The following is a 22,385-nucleotide window of genomic DNA, read 5'->3' as shown; positions in this document are numbered from 1 at the left end:
ATTTTATACTGTTGTTTTCATTGGGTGTACGTGATTTTGGCAGCATGTCCCACTGTAATCAGTGGTTAAATGATACTAATTCAGAAAAACAATTACAAGGTTATATTGTCCACAACAAGTTGTTTGATAAAATGAGTAATTTTGATCATAAATATGTTATTTTCATAATCATTTCAAACATGTTTCATGTGTCCCTGAAATTGCAGTCCACCCTGTCATTATGGGGTAACTGCCCCTTTAAGAAACCCTCTGACGCTCTCAGTGACACTTTTCCCGTCAATTTGTCTTTCTTTAATGGAGAATGAATGGAGTGAATGGAGTGGCTAGTTGCAAGATAAGTATTTACGCTTATATTTAGTAATTTTCATCAAACTATGTGTGTAGCTGAATGTTGTCAAGCTTAACATGTCCACCCTGTCATAGTGAAATATCAAGTAATATAAAAACCTTTCTGAAATCTGAAATATATTTTCTAAACAGTTAACAGTCAACTTGCTAACTGAGTCATGTGGTCATGTTACTAACTGAAGGTCCATCCATGTTAAATTAAATGCTAAAATTAGCCCAATATGAATTTTGCTGTTTGCATGTACATTGTCTGCCTATAGTTACATTTTTAAAAAAAGTGTGGGGGCTTGACCAACATGCATTTCTAACAGCATAACCTCTACTTAATACAATAAATATGAAATTAAATGGAAAATCTGAACTTTTTTTGGACATGGGGAAGTCTCAAAGGCACCTTATGTTGATATTGACTCTTTAAATAAAAAGGATATTTTTATGAAAGCATTATATCTATGGTTTTTACATTTAGCTACGAAACAAAACAGTGAGAGATTGAGCTTGGAGGTAAAGTGAAAAAGTATGTTGTCTCTAAATCACAATACCAAAAGAAGTGAAGAATTTTTTTTTTTTGTCACTTCAGTTTTTATTGACAAATTTTTGCAACTATTAAAACAAATACAAGCAAAGCAAACACAAAGCTGCCTGGGGAGTGCACACTATTCTTACATTCTTTTAGAATGGTATATCTTTAATTATTATTCCAGTTCAGTATCAGCGTTTAGAGTCCTGTATAGGGCCCATTTTTCCCATTTTTCTGTCAAGTCGTGCCTCCTGCAGCCTCAATATATGTGTCAATTTTTCCATTAAAAAGATTTCTTCCACAATTGTTATCCATTGATCCTTCGTTGGTGGTGTTTCCTTCCCCCAGTTCCTAGTGATGGCTTTCTTGCCTGCCACCAGCAGCACTTTGATCAGATATTCATCATGTGTGATATCAATCTCTTCTGTGAATTCACATAATTAAAGCACTAAACAAGTCTTAGGCACTCCATACCCTAATATGTGCTGTAACACTCGACATACCATTTCCCAGAATACAGTTACTCTTTGACATTTCCAAAAGATGTGACAGTGTTCTACATTGAAAGATCCACATCTCGCCAACATTTCTGCTGGCTGTGCAGTTGCTTTCTCTTCATTTTAGGTGTAATAAAAAAAACGGATCAGATTCTTCCATGCAAACTCCCTCCAAATTCATTAATTAGTGGATGAGTGATGTATCTTCCACATTTTATGCCACTCGTCCTCTGTAATTTCTACATTAAGCTCTTTCTCCCATTTCACCTTGATATATTTAGTTGAAAGTTTACTGTTTGTACTTAATCCTTGATATCGTGATGAGATTATCCTTATGCTACTGTCCTGGTATGCTTTAACTATGATTCTGATGATATCATTCACTCCCCCGGAAGAATCAAACTTGATCTCCTTTTTATAGTAGTCCCTTAGTTGAAAATATCTAAAGATTTCATGAGAGTCTAATTCATATCTTCTTCTGAGATTTTCAAAACTCACCAGCTCCCTTTTGGTTTCTAATACACACCAAGCAGTTATTCCTTTTTCTGCCCATCGTGTAAATCTTTGGTCACATTTCTCCTGATAGAAATTGCCAGTGGCGGTTCTAGACCAATTTTACTGTGGGGGCCAAGGAGGGGCCAGTGTTTAATCAGAGGGGCACATTAAAAATAGTCAAAAATTATATTTAAGCATTCAAAACCTTTATTTTAGCTAAAAGTCTCATATTTGGAAGAACTACATTGATTGAAGCAATGAGACTTACCAACATTAACAGTTATTTTTGTACGACAATGACATTTTTCATTTTTGTGCACAATTATTATTTTTTTAATTTTTAAAGTGCAGTACAGTGAGAATGATCTTTATATTTAGCTTTTATTGCACAATTAAACTATTATACAATGTACACATTATAGGTTCCTTTTGTGTACAATGAGATATTGTTTGAAGAAATAGGTAAGAATTCTTCTGTCGTTCATCGTTATAAATTGATCATTTTATTATTAATTTGACACAGGGGCCACAGCAGGGGCCAAGGGCTTCTTAACAGTGGCAGTGGCCCCTGGAGGCCCCTGTGTAGAACCGCCACTGGAAATTGCTTTTTAACGTCTTTCCATACAGATTACAGGTTTTGTTACAGAACTCTGCCATTCCTTCTCTTCCTCTTCTCTCCCTTCCCTCTGTGCAGATTTTGCTGAATTCATCTTCCTGGGGATATTCTTGACGGAGATGATGGTGAAGATGTATGGCCTGGGCAAGCAGGCCTACCTCAACTCCTCCTTCAACTGCTTCGACTGCATTGTGAGTCCCACAGCACCCCACACAAAGACACAAATAAACACACAAACACAGACTTATAAACACTCACTTTACCCTTTCTAATTTTTTTATTTAACCTTTATTTAACTATCCCATTTAATATCCCATTGAGATTAAGAACCTCTTTTTCAAGGGGGCCCTGGCCAAGAGGCAGCAAACACTAAATACAGTTACATATTTACATAAGACACAGACCTTAAATTTGTTATGAGAAACACGTGCATGTTGTGGAATTGGCCTCAATAACTCTTAGTTTGGATTTAAAAGTGCTCAAAGAAACTAAGTCAGTTAGTTTCCAGTCTTTCTGTAGCATATCCCAGCATAAGGTTCAGAATAAACAAATGCCCTTTTACCCAACTCCGTACGAGCAGAAGGGACAGAAAGCAACAATTGATCTTGTGAAAGAAGAGAATAAGATCCAGCATTTCTCACAGTAATTAAGCTGCAAATGTATAAAGGCAGCAGTGCCAATATTGCCTTATAAAGTAAAGTATAGCAATGACTAGCCCTTGGAGTGGCCAGAGCAGGCCATCCTACCCCAGAGTATAATTCATAATCTTACAGTTAGTAATGAAGCTCAAAGAAGCTGATAAGCCCTACCAATCATTCTAAGACATTGAGCAGCAGCATTCATGTACAAAAGATCTCCGTCATCCAACACAGATAAAAATGTTGCAGTGACAAGACTCTTTTTTACGTTAAAAGAAAAACACAACTTATTTTGAAAATAAAGACCCAATTTTAGCCTCAGCTTCTTTACAAGATTTTCTATGTGTGGCTTGAAGGTGAGTGAGTCATCAATTAAGACTCCTAAGTAATTCTCAGACATTAAGACCTCATACAGTGCTGATATAAAAGAGGTGTTGGTTGCTACTCACCAAACTTGAGACTCCTGTCAACTTGTATGATGGATCTGAATGATTATTAGTGGCAGTACACCTCCACAGTTTGTCCAGTTAGAACATGAATATGATGCTGGTGATCTGTCCACTGCAATGACTCTCACACTCCTTATGAGAATGAGATATTATATGCATCTATAGATATTTGTGTGGTAACTGAAAAGATAAAAAACAAATATGGAAACAAATATGAAAGTTTAGACATCTGAAACAGTAATAAATAAACAATATGATATGATATAAACAAGTTTGAAATAACATATATGATGACGCAACTGAACAACAATGAATAATTCTGAGGAAAAGCATAAACCAAATAAATAAACAGTCCCTAACTGACGCCTCAGTGCTCACAGTGCAATTTAACGGGAGGGAAAAGTCTGACATAAACTACACATATATTCATTATAAACAGTGGCGGTTCTTGACCAATTTTACTGTGAGGGCCAAGGAGGGGCCAGTGTTAAATCAGAGGGGCACATAAGCACATAAAAAAATGGCAAAGATGATATTTAAGCATTCAAAATCATTATTTTAGCTTATTTAAACATCTCATTTAAGTATATTTGGAAGATACAAATACATTGACTTAAATAATGAGACTCGCCAACAATAACAGGTTTTTTTTGTATGACAATGGCATTACTCATTTTTGTGCACAATCACTTTTTATTATTTTGAAAGTGCAGTACAGTCAGAATGATCTATATATATATATATATATATATATATATATATATATATGAACAAAAAAAAGGTTAGAATCGTTCCATTGTTCATCGTTATAAATTGATAATTTTATTATTAATTTGACACAGGGGCCACAGCAGGGGCCAAAGGCTTCTTCACAGGGGCAGTGGCCCCTGTAGGCCCCTATGTAGAACCGCCACTGATTATAAACATGAAATAAACTGAGCAATATAAACATGATACAGGAATAAGAATAAGAATTAAAACAGGGCGACAAAACACACAGAAATAAACCAAATACTGCACTCACCTCTTAAGGATGCGCACAGATATGAAAAGGAAAAAAGAAAACACAGTCCAAACATGAAATGGTGTATAATCCAGAAGATGAACTGTGAAACGACAAAGAAAGATTAGATATGACAGAAGTGTCCCCTGGAATGACAGCAACTGAACTGGGGAGAGCCTGCAACTGTCTCTTCAATTAGGACACTCAATTGCAGAAATCCTCTTGGTCCCTGATCAGTATGGTGTAATGTAATGTCATGGGGACCGCATGCACAGCTGATATGCTGATGTGTGCACATTATTGGGGTGATTGTCATGAAGCCAGTCTTATGTTATGTCTGTGAAGATTATAAGGATATACTTTATTAAACTGAATATATTTCACTTTTATATGAATGAACAATATAGCCATAATGAGGCACAATTCATTGTTTTGTGGTAAAAATAACATTTTCTACATTTTTGAACATGTTTTCGATTTACAAATTCATTACCGTAATGCGTCCAGATAAAAATGTCATGGTTTCCCCACACTTGTATACAATAAATGTTTAATAAACTTTATAAAAATAAATATACATTTGTTTAAAAATGTATAATTTAACAGAATATTATCAAATATAATGGTTTTCAACAATGTGTAAAGAACAAAATCTGAATGAAATTGATGAGAAAAAAATGGTTAGATGTTACGGTAATGATAGAATTGTTTGAATTAAAATATGTGTATATTTTATTAAAATACACTTTGGTGATACCAGCTACCCTTGAGCATATGTAAGTGCTTGCCAAAGAAAAAAACCCAAAACAAAACTGATTGACCTCATTGTTTTTTATTTCCATTTAAAAATGTGTTACGGTAATGAATTTTTCTCGTGCTTGTGTCAAATCAGTCAAATCAAATCAAATAGTCTTTATTGTCATTATATAGTTCACTATACAACGTAATTGAAAGTGCCACTGCATAAGGTATGACAATCATAACACAAAACAATAAAAACATTTAAAAAATACAGAGCTAAAAAAGGACAAAAACAAGAACAAGGACATGTAATGATGTAATAAATAAGTATAAAAATAAATAAATGGCTACTGAAAATGCTATGATTTATAGATGAGGTAGATAGTAGGCCTATGTTTTGCACATATCAATTGTATTGCACATGTCCGTTTTATTGCACCTTTTAATTAATTTATCCTGTGTGGGTGTTGAGAGTTCTGAGTGTTGAGAGTTCTGACAGCCCAGTGTCTCTAAAAATTTCAGAAAATACCTTAACATTTTTCAAATAGATAATAAATTCATATTAAACAGTAACTTTAGACTGTATATGTTATAAAGGGTCAAAGAAAATATGTATTCAATGCTCTAGGAGCTGTACCATGTTCATGAGAATCACCCTATTTACTCTTTATAATGAATAACCACATGCCTCATATGCTTGTGTTTGTATTAGGTGATATGTGGTAGTATATTTGAAGTGCTGTGGTCCATCATCCAGCCGGGCACATCGTTTGGCATCAGTGTGCTGCGAGCTCTCAGGTTATTGAGGATTTTCAAAGTCACCAAGTGAGTCTCCTGCATTATTATTATTATTAGAGTTTTTATTGTATTTCTTATATTCATGTAATGGACATAACATTGCAGTCAGTTAAACGCACACTTTCTGTCTGCTTTCACAGGTACTGGGCATCTTTGCGTAACCTCGTCGTCTCTCTGCTAAACTCCATGAAGTCCATCATCAGCTTGCTCTTCCTGCTCTTCCTTTTCATCGTTGTGTTTGCCCTGCTGGGCATGCAGCTCTTCGGGGGACAGTCAGTGTCTTTTACCTTGTCTTCTTCTTTCTGTGTCTCTCTCTCTACTTCTCTCCCTTCTCTTTAATAGTTTATTTTTTCTTGTAATTATCTTTTCATTAGGACATTTCACAACAATTGACAAGTACAAATGGATTTACAGTTGTTAGTATCAAAATTGGGTAGCACTTTACAATAGCCAACTAAGTAATGGTCACAGATGGTTTATAGACCAATTATTAACCATTTACAAAGTGCTATACATATTTAATCGTTTAATGTTTTCAACCAATTTCTTAAAGGTATATGAATAATTTCAAAATCATTAACATACTTAATATGGTGTTAAAAATGTTATTATGAGTGCAACTAAAACTATTAATTATAATTGAATTGTTTGTTAATGGTAAAGTAGCTATAAACTTATATTAATGTACCACCTATTTGTCATTTATAAATGATATAGTTAGTTAAACATTAATAAATTATGTATTTAACATTCTAAATGGCCTATATACGGTTTATAAATGATGATTAAACATTAATAAACTATCTGTTTACCATTTATAAATGATGGTTATTGTAAAGTGTTACCCAAAATTGTACAGAGCCAAGGGTTTTGTATCAATAGCTTCTTGTTCCAAATGTTCATTGTCCATTCCCTTTTAATAATAGAATATGTAAAGGAAAGCAAAAAACAAAAACATACAATTTAACTATTTACATACTGTAGTTAGGTACTATAGTCCCTATAGGGACCACAATGGAAATAAGCCTTAGGGCTTTATTGTGTCATCCCTGACTATTTTTATTTATTTATATAACGTATAGCACAGGTTGCTGTTTCATATTTTTATATCAAGAATGGTTAAATAAAGTCAGTCAATCAATCAATTCATCCAGAGGGGTATGGAGGCAAAAAGTAAATACATAACATGAATAAATAAATTAGGGCCGGGACTCAATTTAAAAAAAAAATCTAATTAATTAGAGGCTTTGTAATTAATTAATCGAACTTAATCGCATTTTAATCGCATATAAATATTTGACCTGAGAACAATGAGAAGTAATTTTTTTCACATGGATTTTTAGTATACCATTGAATAATGACCGAATACATAAGCTTAAGCAACACAAATATTGTTTATTTTTGTTCAAGTCCAACAGACCAGTGCAATTTTTGCCATTAAGTGTAGCAATAGCATATTTAGAAATATAGTACATTTCAGAAATTCAGGTAGCCTAAAGGTAGGTAGACCTTCTGTAAACTATAATACTTTGGTTTTTGAAGTAAAACACAATCCACGCAAGCTACCACACTAGCCGCTAGCTGCTATATGTTTAGCATTGAGATGATACTTGAGGCTGGATGTGCTGCGGTGATATGTGAATTCCTTTGTTGCATAGCAACACAACCATGCTCTTATCGATGCTTCCATCCAGTCGTTTTTTTTTAATTGTTTTTTGTAGTAAAATGTCCCATCATCCACAGGGCCAACCAAAGCGTCTCATCAGCTTCTTCCTTCATGTTCACTGTGGTTTGTTGTTGTCTGAACTCATGAATGCTAGTTGGTGTTCCAGTATAATCGGTCCGCCCGAAACTTGTCCAGTGAGAAAAGTCCCGTGGTGCAAAAATAAGTTAGATCAAAATACGTCAATTTTTTTAACGCGTTAATGTATGTGTAATTAATTCATCTTAATTTACACGTTAAAGTCCCGGCCTGTCTGTAGCAGTTGGGCATCATTCAGTTGTATTTACATCACTGAGATACAGTGGAAATCAATAAAAAGTGGACGTTTCTTCAGCTTGTTACCTTGACAAAATGCAGTCTTAAAGGTCTGATGAACTGCACCCATCTTTCCCAATGTTTCATTAATATGTCTAACTTTAGGTTTGAGAGAAAAAGTTACCTTTTCCATGGTATAAATATCTATTGTCACATCTATCCAATTATTAATTGTAGGTCCAGTCTGCAACATCCATCTTTTAGTTAGGGCCTTTTTTCCAGCTGCCAGTAATGCACCCATCAAATATTTGTCAACAATAGTTTCATATCTGATGTTTTACCAAGACATTAGTTTCTGTAAATTGTTCGATTTGTTTTATTCATTTTTTTAATTGAAATAACCTGAAAACATTACATGTACTTGTGAGATGTTTCTGTGTTTTTGCCCTCTCTTTTCCATCCCTCTCACCCATTCGATTTTTCCCCTGCTAGGTTTAATTTTGAAAATGGCACTCCTCCGACCAACTTCGATACCTTTCCCGCAGCAATAATGACAGTGTTCCAGGTGAGCAGAGGAGACGATGTAAAGGGAGGAGGGAGGGAGGGAGGGAGGGAGGGAGAGAAGGAGAATGGGAGGAGAAGATGAGGGTTGGATCAGGATAAAACAATTAAAGACTAAAGAGGATTTGCACATGAGGAAGTAATGTAGAATGCTACTTTTAATTATTAAATGTCATGCGTTAACTGTGCTAAAGCTTGTCTTTATGTATGAGGATGACTGTGTTTTGACGACAAAGTTTTAGATGAATACATATTATGTGTTTGTGTTTATATCAAAGCATACCAGCTACATGTACTCAGAGAGAATATGGCCTCGTCTGACTCTGTGTGTCTGTGTGCGTTGCCAGATCCTGACTGGTGAGGACTGGAACATGGTGATGTACGATGGCATCAAGTCTCAGGGCGGAGTCAACAAGGGCATGGCCTTCTCTGTCTTCTTCATCGTGCTCACACTTTTTGGCAACTGTATCCCTTGACAGTGAAGCACACAGAACATTCACACTTACTGTATATGAAGACATTTGCAGTTGTGCTTTCAATTTAAGTTTACTTCCTGAACAGTCCGAATTCACAGCAAAGGCTTCAGATCCAATTGCAAAGTATATATTTTTTTACTCCACCGCAGGCATAATACATGGCAAGAAACTTTTTAGATTTTTTTTTCCATTTTTGACTTAACTAAGAGCAAGGTTATTATAGTTAAGGAAAACGATATAATGAAAACTAGAATTGAAAAAACATTTTTGGTAACCGATATAAAAATAAAAAACAGAGTTTAAAAAAAAAAAGGACAACTAACTGAAACTGTATTGTTTGGCTACAAAACTAAAACTCACTAAATTATAGTGAAAATGTCCTTCGTTTTCATCATTGTCAACTTTTTTCATAAATAATCCAGTGTTTCTATTTCTCCACCGCTGAGTGTGGGTATTCCTGCTTTGTGGGCTTCTGCGAGAATCGTGAGTGAAATTACCGTAATGACATCATATTGACACATTGGAATTTTCCCGATAGCGCAAAACGTTTAGTTATAATGGTAAAAGTGTCGCCGGAGCAACACTCTGTAAACTTTGGATGTTGTGCTTTCACTGTGTGCAAGTGAAAGTCCTCAATTCAACCATCACATTACAGATCACATTTCTTTTTGCGGCGGCAGAATACATATTGGGGAAACAATGCATAATCCTTTTTGGTTGATATGAAATGTATTTATTTAGCTCCAACTAAATAGCTGCTGGTTAGTGAACATGCAGGAACACATGGTGAATATGTTTACTGAGACTGGGATGTCTACACTCCAATCACAATTCAAAACACCCAGAACTGTAAGACTTAATAACTTTATTGGGGCTAAGATGGATAAACCAAAGGGCATAAAGGCAAAATTTATTATGACCTCTTTGAATGTGGCACCCAACATTACAAAAAAACTAAAACTAATAAAAACTAAACTAAAACTAAGCATTTTCAGAAAAAAAACTAAACTAAAAATAAGCATTTTCAGAAGAAAAAATAAATTAACTAAAACTAAGCATTTTAAGAAAAAAAAACTAAACTAAAACTAAGCATTTTCAGAAAAAAAAACCTAAACTAAAACTAGCAAACTCAGTCTAAAAACTAATTAAAACTAACTGAATTTAAAAACAAAAATAAAACTAATGAAAAATCCAAAACTATTATAACCTTGACACAGAGGTTATTTTTCCTGGAAATATATGACTTAAATCTTGAAATTTTCAACCCCTCCCCCAGCTCTGTTATTTATTTGTCTACCTACAGTAGCCCTAATACAACAAGGATGTTATTATAACATGGATATATTAGATATTACCAGAACTAACAATTCTGCTTTTTTTTAGTCAATTATTATATGTGCATGCTGTATACATCCTACAAACAAACCCCTTCATGTTGGGTTTCCTTTTTTTTTTTCAAGGGTACAATACTTGAGTTTAATATTAATTGAGAATTGAGTTTATTATTAATTAATTAATTAATATATTATTATTATAAATAATTGTTGCTTACAATACAGACAACTGTAAAGAAAGAAAGTAGTATAATGATTGCCGAGTCACAAACTTGGATTGTTCACAGTGATCTGATGTCTGAGCAGTGCCATTTTTTAAACTTTAATGCTGCATTTCTACCATGTTAGTGCATTTAACATGTATGAATATCTGGATCTAATTTAGATTTTAAATACTTTCACTTCTGTTACACTTAAATATACAGTCATGGAAAAAATTATTAAACCACTCTTGTTTTCTTCAGTTATGTTGGCTTTCCTTTAACTGGATGTTCAGACACTCTGCTGAATGTGTTCTTGGCTATCGCTGTGGACAATTTAGCCAACGCACAGGAACTGACTAAGGTACACGGCAGTCCAATTTTATTTAAAATCCCAGAACCGATTCTTCTCTGAACTCTATAAATCACAAGTTTGGCTCCTCTACTAAACAAATTCTCTTTTTCACAATTTCCACCTCATTTATCTCTCAATTTTGATTTCCTTCCTGATTTCCTTGCCCTCTCTCTCTCTCTCTCTCTCTCTCTCTCTCTCTCTCTGTCTCTCTCGCTCTCTCTCTGCAGGATGAGCAGGAGGAAGAGGAGGCTGCCAGTCAGAAGATCGCCCTGCAGAAAGCCAAGGAGGTGGCTGAAGTCAGCCCACTGTCTGCTGCCAACCTCTCCATTGCAGCGTGAGTTTCTGTCTCTATTATTGTTGCACTCCCATTTTATATATATCAATTTCAAAACATTTTCACACCGAGCAGGGATTTTGGGGCGGAACATTTTCACATATCTTAAAAGAAATGTATTCAGCAACCACAAGTCAGGCACTTATGCACCATTCACGCACATTGCAGATAGCACACTATACTGCACCAACCTGGTCTCACAGGAATCCATGAAATAGCCACGGATTTGCTTACCTCAAAATCCGTGGAATAGCCACGGAATCACTCAAATTTTCGTGAAACTGACACGGATTTCGCTACAATGCAAGTTGCAAGTTGTCAAATTACTCTATTTATTTTAATGAATTGCTATAACTCCTTTATTTTAGTTTCATTCTACTCAGAAAAGTCCATGCAAATTGTTACCTCAATTTTATTGAGAAGACAGATTGTAATACAATATTAAGTTTCATTACCTTAATACTTTTCCTTGTTAAGTGAAGGCAGAAATGCTTATCCAAAATCAATATACTTCTGAGTTATGACATCTTTCTTCATTTTTAATTTTGATCAACTTCTAGAAATAAGTTATCAACTTAATAAAAATAATGAACATGCAACAAATTGTATTTTTTATGCTGAAAAAGCTCATGTTTTTAATTCATACTAACTAACCTCCTGAATCTTTTCTTCGAACACACATGCACACTACTTTCTCCCTCCTTCTGTCAGCCTTCTGCCTCTCTTTTCTTCTTTTTATTTCTCTTTCTCTTTGTCACGCTCTTTTGTGCATACTAAATGTTTTAGGTTTATTTTATTTGCACAGTTAGAATAACATAAAATGACAAAGAAAACATAAAGTGTAAAGTGCAGCAAGAGGCAGAAAACCCAGATGGGCTTATTTAAAGCCTCCACCTAAAATTTCATAATTATAAGAAAGTAATAAACTGATAATAGAAAAAAACATATGTATAACATCAACAAGTTATAATGATATAACAAAAACAATAGTTATAACAAAAACAATAAAAAGCAAAAATTTAACATGTTATAAAAGTATGTTTGTGTGTGAACTAGAATGTTAAAACAGCAGTTAAATGGGCTTTTAGACATCTTTTGAAACATTTTATAGAGATGGAGTTCTTTGCCAGATGGGAAAAAGGTATTTATTCCATCATTTAGTCCCTAAATTGAACAATAAATTGACCTCTGCATGTAAGAAATCTTGGAGGATGAAGATCTAAAGACTGTCGCGTTGGATAAGAGTCAACCTGAGAATTACATTTAAAATAAGTCTGAAAGTCCTTTGGAAAGTTTTCATGATCTGAATATACCTTATAAATAAAAACACATATTAGAGAGATATTGATGTGATGAACAGTAAGTATCTGAAGGTCCAGATGAGGCATGTGACTCAGATCTGGTTCCATCCAACAAAACGTTTCTGACGAACCAAAACTCTGTGGAGTGAAGTAGAAAAGGTGCTTGCCCAAACTATATTACAATATAAAAGATATGACTAAATTAAACTTTAATAAAGTGTACGAAAAAAAGATGCACACACACACACACACTCACAAACACACACACACACACACACACACACAGAAGCCAGTGTTGGATTGATCTGGGCCAGGCCTCCTCTGGTCAGGAGAGTCAGAGTCTTTGATCCCTTTTCTCTGTATACACAGGGGTCTTTCCTTTCACTCCTGGTAAAGTTCACACACCTTCACTCATAGAGACACACACACACACACACACACATACCGCTCTGTGGTCTGTCCATAAAAAAGCACAACAGGGAGGCCCACGTCTGCTTAGAAATACCACACACACGACACGTACACAGTTCTGACCTTTACATCAGCCTCTGCCCACTCTATATCACACACTATTTTCACACGCAAACATACACATGCTCATAATGTGTTCATCATTTTGTTTCTTGTTACTGTATGTACTGTACTTCACTGTGCTGTGAGTATTTGTGTGTTTTGTGTTAGTACACTTCACCTGGGAGTAGGGCTGGGCGATATAAAAGATATATCGATATATTTTCAAATGCGATATGGAATAAGACCATATTGCATGCGTCGATATAGATTAAAAAAAATATTTCTTCATATATAAATGCTGCCCTTACTAGGGTTTGTCATATTTAGCAATTTTTTTAATGTTCGTTGTTCTTTTCCCATATAAATATATTTATTTCAGAAAAAGATTGGCCTATTTTATTTCATAGGCTTTTTTTATTTAAGATATTTTTTATTTAAATGTGCACTTTATGGAGCTTTGATTTTTTTTTCTTTTTAAAGGTACTCCTGTTGTTATACAGTATTTATGTTCACTTAAATAAAAAGTTGAAATAAAACTACTTGTGATATGTCATATTTGACTTTGACTGAACATTTGCTCTCACTTTGAGATATAAATATCAGGATATATATCCTATATTGATATTCAGCCTAAATATATCGGGATATGACTTTTGGTCCATATCGCCCAGCCCTACCTGGGAGTCTTAAAGAGTTAAAATATGTATATGTCAATACAGTGAACATGTATCTGTGTGTGTGTTTATGTGTGTGTGACAGATTGAGAGAGAGAGAGAGAGAGAGAGAGAGAGAGAGAGAGAGGGATTAGTTTGAGAAGCTACACTTGCATACTGAAGGTTGTTTGCCTAAATACCTACCCTGCACATACTATATGTAGAACAATCCTTTAAACTAAGAGGCTAGGGAAGATTGTATAGCAGACTCTTAAATAGACATTAGTTAACTGTTAACTGTCTTTAAAAAAACCCAATGTATTGCAGGAATGTAGAGCTGCAGTGTGCGTTCCATTCCTCTGTATCAGTGTAAATCCAAATCCCTCATTTCTGTAGTATTAAATAAAAGGAAGGACATTGAAATTCCAATGGAGAAAGTCCTTGTTTTTCCAAGCAGGGATTTTAAACTTGGGGACATGTGGAGCATGAAGAATCTCTTAAGAAGATATTCTATGGTAGATTCAAGAAGGAGGCCGCCATGAAAGCTACATAAAACCCATGGAAAACAGTTGTAAGGCTGCATAACTCCAACCAGGACTCTCAAACTGACAACACAGTGCACCCTTAAGAGACTGTTGGAGCGCAGAAACAATTTAGTGGATCCATTTTTTTAATCACTTAACTGTTGTTTGTCTAAAAGGCTGGAGAGAGTTTAACAACTGTTTTCAGTAGTTAATGCACTACAGCTTGTGATGTCAGTCTTGATATTGTGCTAAACTGCTCTAAAGCATAATAGGTTCTCATTTTTTAATCTCATAACTTTGCGTAAACCCTTTGTACCACATACCACATAGTTTGTTTGTTCCTACCCTCCATTAAAACCCACGGGAGGGTTTCCTAGTTAGGGCTCCAACTAACCATAGTTGCAGTTTAAACATGTGATCAATTTCATGAATTGTCACAGTTTGGTTTGGTTTAGGCAACAAAACTACGTGGTTAGGTTTAGGAAAAGACGTGCATTCCATAACTTCTGTACATGAGTACATAAGTATATGTGACATTCTAATTTAATTGAGGTACTTGCATAGTAATTACATTTGTGGTGTTTACATAGTTATTTTTGCTTAAAATAAGTCCATGTTGATCTTTGTTGCACACAGGACACTAACTGGGGATTGGGGCGCAGAACGGCAGCGTAGCGAGCCAGCCGTATACACGCGAGATAATGAGAACACATGATAATCCTGAACGTACGGGAGACCGCAAGATCCCGAGATAAACTGTGTGTATAAAGTAAACAACAACAACAAACAGCTTACTTTGCTTCTCTGACGTGGAAGATCTGTTGATCTGACCATCTATCCATATAAAAAGAAACAATCAGACTCTCGTCGTCCATGTAACCGATCCTCTGAGACCCTTTGATTGATTGATTGCTGATCCGGTCATAACATAATGTTGATGTGAAGTAGTTTCAGGCTGCATGAACTGCATATTCTGTTTTATTTTGAAAGAAAGCGGAAGTGTATTACGTTGATTCTGTCTGGTGCGATCTGCTCTGTTGAGCTTGACGCGATTTAGCAACAGCTCGCGGAGAAAAAAAATGTGATACGGAATGCTCGAGCAGCGAAGCAGAGAGCCGCGGCTGGGACGCTGCTGAGACGTTACGGGGCACTCCCGGTTGAAATGTTCTCATTATTTAGAGTGGCAGCGATCAGCAACGGCGACCGTGGCGCAGTCGTAGTCGCTAAGTCACCTGACTTCCTCCCTTGTTCTTGTCATAATTACTACAGCCACTAGAGGTTGCTGCCTAACAATAATAGTAAATATATGTTGTAATAATCTGCTTGTACTAATGATCTATTGGGTTGTTTTTTGGGTGGGAACAGTCTGAGTACATTACATTTTTAGTGCAATATCTTTGCAAACGCATGTTCTCATCTATGTTACTCACATAATCTGTTCTGGAAATGAGGGAAATACTTTTTTGTGGAATATTAAATATAAAAAGGAGAATTTTGAATGTGATATCAAATTGGGAAAAAGGCAAACGGCTATCTATAGAAGATGATATTAACACTGGAGGAAAAGGACGAAAAGAAATAAGGAAGAGTCGAACAAGTGTGGCATTAACTGGGAGAAAAACATGAAACATTGAAAACATGAACATTGAAATTTAGAACGTTAAAGATACAGTGGAACATATAGGAACATCATAGATAATGCCAGGAGTTTCGAAAGATAAGGTAAAAGAAGAAAAGAATGATGAGGACAGAACAGCAGTAGTCATGCAGGATAAGTGAGTGATGCAAGAGAGATGCAATTTGTGAGATTGCAAAAAGGAGGACAGTGAAAAATAAATAGGATTGTTTTAGATTCACAAATGGAACAAACTGCAGAGGTGAGTGTGTGTGAGTGTGTGAGCGCGTGTGTTTTGTGTGTGTGTATGTTTGTGTGTGAAGGGTTGCATTCCAAAATGCTCAATCTTTTTGGCAAACAATTCTTACATTTTTGCCTTTCTGGAATCTATTTGACTTATCTTAGTAGTAATTCAGTTTTTACAGCACAGTTTTAAAAAGTGACATTTGTCGGGGCAGGCTGGCTGTTTTAAGTGTTGGGTGGATAGCCCATTTTGGAATGAAATCCTCCTTCTGTTCTTTCGTGCCATCTCACTCACCAGCTGTTTCCCTCCTCAGCAACAAAGTACACAGTGAGTGTCACAACGCTACCGACCCCTTTCTGGACTGGTATTTATTTATTTGTTTATTCATTTCTGAATCCTTTCTGTTTATTGACTTTACAACCATTCCCTGCTTTCTTTTGTGTTTTAGAAAACCTTCCTTTCCTTGTCCCTTTTGTTCTTTACTTCTTTATGAAGTACATTCCTGGCTTTCTTTAGCTGTTATTTGTGTTGGCTTTTTTTTATGAGTATATTTTCTGTTGCCTGCACCTCGCAGTACGGTTTGTTGCTTTACTGTGGTTGACTATTGGCCCTGAGAGAAAAGGGAGTAAAAGTTGATTACTGGTTGCAGTTTTGGAGGGTAAGAAAGGTGGTCACTGACAGTTTTTGGGTTTTTCTCTGTCACATAGATATAAACATGACTCAGTCATTGCAACCCAAAAAGGCTCTTGTGATTATTGCGACTTCCATTCAATTAACCCTCTGAATTCCAAGCCGTTTTATTCCATATTTTACTGTAAAAATAAAAAGTTTTTCCATTGAAAGAAACGCTGTTTTGCCATATAATTGACAAAAAAATACTTTATAAATGCTACATAAATTAAAGATTTTACCATTAAATATTACAGTATATATTTGTTAGAGATATGATGTTTAGTACATTTTACAGTGAGAAAAAGTAAATGCAAAAATTACAGTGATGTATATTTCAGTATATTTTATTACAAACACGGACAAGACATTTATTACAGTGTACGGTGGTATACTATTTTAAATTTTACACCCTATTCCTGATTAAATTTGACAGGGATTTACTGTAATTTCTACAAACATTTTACAGTGTTTTATGCAGTGTAAAATAGATATAATGCAACTAATCATAAAAAAGAAACAAAAGTTGAATTTCTTTGATTATGTATTTGATAAAAAATACAAAATATTGGAATCTATATATAAAATATTTTTCCACATAGCCACAAGTATTGCAAATATTAGGAAAACAATGTAACCTAAGGGGAAATCAGAGGACGGCTGTTACGCTTCTGCCATAATGCCGTCAGGAAGGATTTATCAGTGATAACTGCATATGAGAGCAGACACACACACACATGCAGCCAGACCGGCTACCGCAACAATTTGTTGTTGTTTGTTGTCAACGAAGAACAGTGAAACTCAGATTAAAACACACACAAGAGGGAGTGTGAATTCTATTTTAAGCTTAGTTTTAATTTTTCCATATTCAAGGACTGTGGGAAACACATGGACATTTTGTTCATTTAAAAACATAAATTATAGAGGTGGGAATCACCAGAGGCCCCACGATACGATTTTATCACGATACTTGAGTCACGATACGATAGTATTGCGATATGGTGAGTATTGCCAGCCTGAGGTCCCTGTCTCCCCTTTCTATCTGCCACTTTCAATGAAGCATGAAAAATGCCCAAAAAATAATCCTTAAAAAACAAAACAAAACAACATGAATAAATAAATAATCAAACCCACTGGTTGGTTGCAGGGTTCAGAGGGTTAAGCCTAGTGGAGATTTAAGAGTGCATAAGGCCTGTTAATTAAATTGTGTATTCTTTAGTTTGGATAGGTTTATTTCAGATAATTACACCAAATTCTGACCTTGCCTCAGTGTGATCCTCCTTGTGTCCTCACACGGTTTACCAAAGTAGGGCTGTCCTGCCCGGTGCTTTGGTAAGCTGTGTAGACAACAAGATATTTGTTTTGCCTCGTTCTATAGGTCCAGCCAAATTACCCTTTAAATGTCTGTGGCCCCTAGTGTGTCTTTATGTCCTGGCTATTTTTATGTACTTATATTTTTGGTGTTGGTTTTCACATCATTCTGACGTCTGTGTCTATATTTTAACATCAGTCCTTAAACAGGTCTTTAATGCTGTCAATCCCCCTCCTCCCTCTCCATCCTTCATTTTGCAGTAAGGAGCAACAGAAGAACCACAAGGGGATCAACAAGTCAGTGTGGGAACAGCGCACCAAGGAGCTGAGGAGGCAGACTCTGGTGTCCAGCCGCGAGGCCCTCTATAACGAGCTGGACCCTGACGAACGCTGGAAGGCAAGGACAGGGAGGGAGGAGCACAACAATGTAAAGGACAAGGCAAACAAAGCCCCTAGACTTGTGCTATCAGTGTACACAAGTGACGGCAATGATGACCATTACTTATGTTGCTTACCTGGTGTCATTTTTTGAGTTAGAACTTTATATTGCCTCCTCCTCGTTTCCATGTCTTCAATCTCTGTGTCTATGCTGCCCCTCTCTCCTCCTCCCTCTCCTCGCAGGTGAACTTCTCACGTCACATCCGTCCGGACATGAAAACCCACCTGGATCGACCGTTAGTGGTTGACCCCCATGAGAACCGCAACAACAACACCAACAAGACCACTGCCAACAGTTCCGACCGCTGCTTTAGCCAGCACCATCCTGCCGACGAGCTCCACAGACAAACACGCCTCCACGAACACGGCGGCCAAGTAGGAGGGGGTGGCGGTGGAGGAGGCTCGGGTCCAGTCAGGCCTCCCATGGAGCGGGGCGAGTCCACAGAGAGCAGGCGGAGTCGTAAAGGCGAGCACCACCACCACACTTCTCACGTCCGACTGGATGCGACGGTTATTCCCGGACCAGGCTCAGAGGAGAGGCCGTCTAGGCGCCATCACCACACCCGGAGCGGCAGTCGAGGCGGAGGGCAGTCGGAGCACAGGAAGCCCAGGTCACATCGAAAAAGCGCGGAGGATGGTGAGGACGGCGGGGGAGGAGCTGGAAAAACAGGGAGACATAAGAGCAAAGGGGTTGACGGAGGTGGAGAGGGAGGAGAGCAGGAGGGGGCTGGGGAAGGCGCTGAGAGGAGGCCAAGAAGAAATCGCCATGGCAACCAAATGGACAGCGAGGGAAAGAGGATGTGCCAGCACAGAAGGAAGTATGTCCAAAAATATAATGATATGCAACAATGACTGAGACATTTGTCTAAATCAGGGGTCGGCAACCTTCACCAATTGGCCAAAAACAGACAAAAAATTTTGGAATGGAGCCGCAAACCTAATTTGGAGCCTTACAATGAAGATGAAACAGCCTACTAAGTCTTAATTAGACAATCAGTATTTCCAATAGGTCATAATGGGCATTTATAAATATGATTTTGTCAGAATGTAGTGAGAACCCAAGTGCAAATTTGGAAATCGAAAGCTAGCCTAGTTATGGAAAACTCAAAACTAGCCTTGAAGTTGACAAAAATTAGAGCTTAAGGTGCCAGGGTGTACACTTTTGTAAGCTATGATGCACATTTAAGTTGACTAAAATGTGAAAAAATGATAATGCTATATGTAAGCTATACATTTTTAAAAGTGAAGAATACAAATAGCTTTGGGCCAACACCATAATGAAAATTTTACTGTAAAGCAATTCCATTTTATTTCGTATAATTTTTTTCTCACAGCTACAGGGAGCCAATGCAGATGGCCTGAAGAGCCACGTGTGGCTCTGGAGCCTCAGGTTGCCTACCCCTGGTCTATATCAACACGCAATATAGTTGGATATTTTTGCTAAATTAGATTGACTGAATGTTCAAATGAGTAAAAAAAGTCTTACATTTCAAAAGTCAATGTTAAAATAGTTATGGTTTTCTTTGACTAAGAAGAAAAAAATGCCCGGACCTTGATCTGACTAAAACTTGAAACAGGATGACTGAGAATATTTGACACAGGAGTAAGACAAAGATCAGATAAAAAAATAGCAGACAAAATGAACACCACATCACACTGTTTTCTGATCCAAAAAGTTTCTCCTCATTATTTCTTTCCTCTTCACTGTATACCTGTCATACCTTTCTCTGGATATCATCTCTGCTTTTTCTCTCCTCTCTATCTCAACTCTCTTTTTCTAACCCCAATTGTTTCCCCTTCCTCGTTCTTGCCAGGGATTGTAGTGTCCCTAACCTCTCCACTACACGGCCCATTCAGAAGAGCCTCTCCAGGCAGGACAGCCAGTACAGTGAGGATATGGACAACCTCATGAATACCAAACTGGTCTCTGGCTCTACCCCACCCAGCGATGGTCACCCCCCAGTTCCCAAGCACGCGGTGGCCCCTGCCTTTGGATCTGCCCTCCATCTTGCTAACAGTGGCACTCATGGGAGTTTAGTCACATTGGATAGCTACGGGAGCATCGCCCATCACCGTACCAACAGTGTCATCAGGCTGCCTCACCCTGACTACACAGCTGTAGACATGCCAATTTTTCCTTCCACCAATGCCATACTGCAGGGTAAGGGCACATCAAGTGTCTGTTGTGTTTTTCAAATAGCTTGTCTCTTCTTTAACTGTTTTATTAAATAACAAATTTGCATATTTTCACGCCATCTTCTGCCTTTTTTGATCCAGTCAATAAGAATGCCAACACGGAGCCCCTGCCAGCCAAGGAGGATAAGGATGATGATGATGATGAGAAGGGAGGGGAAGGAGGACCCCGGCCTATGCCTCCCTTCAGCTCCATGTTCATCCTGTCCACCACCAATCCGTAAGTGGCAAATAAATCCACCGACACTCCACTACACTGTATGAAATACTACATAGACTGATGCACAGGAATGCATTCTTGAGGTATCTACCAAACATATATTTTTTACTATTTACTGTAATAACTTGTATGACCACACACACTAAAAACCCTTTTCGACCAAGGCAGTTCCGGTGCTGCTGTCTAATCTCAAACCAATTCTTTGAGTTTGACAGCCAAAGGTCTCAGCCAGGAAAACTGGTTTCAGAGCGGCAACAACTCTTTGCTGGTCTCAACCTATGAATTGCTTACGTCAGGGGCTGGGCACGGGATTATCGTGACCGACAAGACTTACTGAAACGTGTATCATCCACTTTACTTTATTTGTGTAACTGAAATGTGATCGCTATGGGCTATTGTTAGCAGACTAATGTTAGGGTGCAAGCATTACCTCATAATAAAAAGCTAACTCTAGGGCTGTTTCCACTACCGGGCAATACCCGGACATTAGCTGGAATGAGGCGGGTCACACTCGCCGAAACGCCCCTGATTTGATTACGAGCAGTTGAAATCCTGGTTGATGATTGGATAGATCGCCAAGTGCGATATGACGTAGTACTCAACACACGCCATTTGTAAAAGCCGGCGAAGCAGTGTTCCCAACTTAGCGACTTTGTTGCTAAATTTAGCGACTATTCAGACCCCCTTATGGACTATTTTTCAAGAAAGCAACTGGAGACAAATCCAGCGACTCTGGCTCGTTAGCGGCTCGTTGAGAAGAGTAAGAAGGAGTCGGCTTGTTAAGAAGAGCCACCTTTAGCAGCAGTTAACTTCAGTTAGCCCTGTAGAAGTACAGTGTGTATGTGCTGCTGCTACAGGAGTTGTTCACTTAGCGATCTCTGTTTGTTTACAACAAGCAACAGACACTCTGTGCACAGTTAGCGATGCCGTTAATTCACAATCACAATGTTTATAAAAAGCGGGCACTCTGTGCATAATTAGCCATGCTGCTTTCAGCTGCTGACGTTGTGCACAGTTAGCGACGGTGAAAACCATACATCACCTCCAGAGTCTCTAAATCCCTCTGGGGGCTAACTTAGACTTAGTCGAAACACGCAGAGTGAGCGGACTTTTGAGATGGTGTGGCCTGAGTCGAAACACAGCTATTAACATCTTACGTTCAGTGTTATTAAAAATGTAATCTCCATCCTTAGCGATCAAGACGAGCAGCACCAATGTGTTGTACCAGTGGTGTTTGGATGCCAGTGTAGGCTCGCAGAGCCAGGAGCAACATTTGTAAAGAGACAATGTAGTCCGCCATTGTTGTTATTATACATGTACGGAGATGTATACAGACGTGATGACGTGGCTCTCAAGCTTGT

At 37.2% G+C, this 22,385-nt stretch overlaps 1 protein-coding gene across 9 annotated transcripts in view; it reads left to right on the top strand.

The window, feature by feature from the left end:
• The window catches only part of cacna1aa (calcium channel, voltage-dependent, P/Q type, alpha 1A subunit, a), a 145,943-nt gene that overhangs the window by 63,540 nt on the left and 60,018 nt on the right, over nt 1-22,385 (top strand). For all 9 annotated transcript variants that reach the window (XM_059347446.1, XM_059347449.1, XM_059347451.1 and 6 more), the window contains exons 12-23: nt 2,555-2,667; nt 6,020-6,132; nt 6,246-6,377; nt 8,576-8,648; nt 8,992-9,109; nt 10,951-11,018; nt 11,237-11,343; nt 16,507-16,557; nt 18,435-18,600; nt 18,795-19,429; nt 20,426-20,772; nt 20,889-21,024. In XM_059347446.1, the coding sequence (XP_059203429.1) occupies nt 2,555-2,667; nt 6,020-6,132; nt 6,246-6,377; nt 8,576-8,648; nt 8,992-9,109; nt 10,951-11,018; nt 11,237-11,343; nt 16,507-16,557; nt 18,435-18,600; nt 18,795-19,429; nt 20,426-20,772; nt 20,889-21,024 (2,059 nt within the window). The remainder of the gene's footprint in view (nt 1-2,554; nt 2,668-6,019; nt 6,133-6,245; nt 6,378-8,575; nt 8,649-8,991; nt 9,110-10,950; nt 11,019-11,236; nt 11,344-16,506; nt 16,558-18,434; nt 18,601-18,794; nt 19,430-20,425; nt 20,773-20,888; nt 21,025-22,385) is intronic.

Source organism: Centropristis striata, chromosome 13 (genome assembly GCF_030273125.1).
Source record: "Centropristis striata isolate RG_2023a ecotype Rhode Island chromosome 13, C.striata_1.0, whole genome shotgun sequence".
NCBI lineage: Eukaryota > Metazoa > Chordata > Actinopteri > Perciformes > Serranidae > Centropristis > Centropristis striata.
The sequence above is the reverse complement of the archived record's forward strand: the minus strand, read 5'-3'. Positions and strand labels throughout refer to the sequence as shown.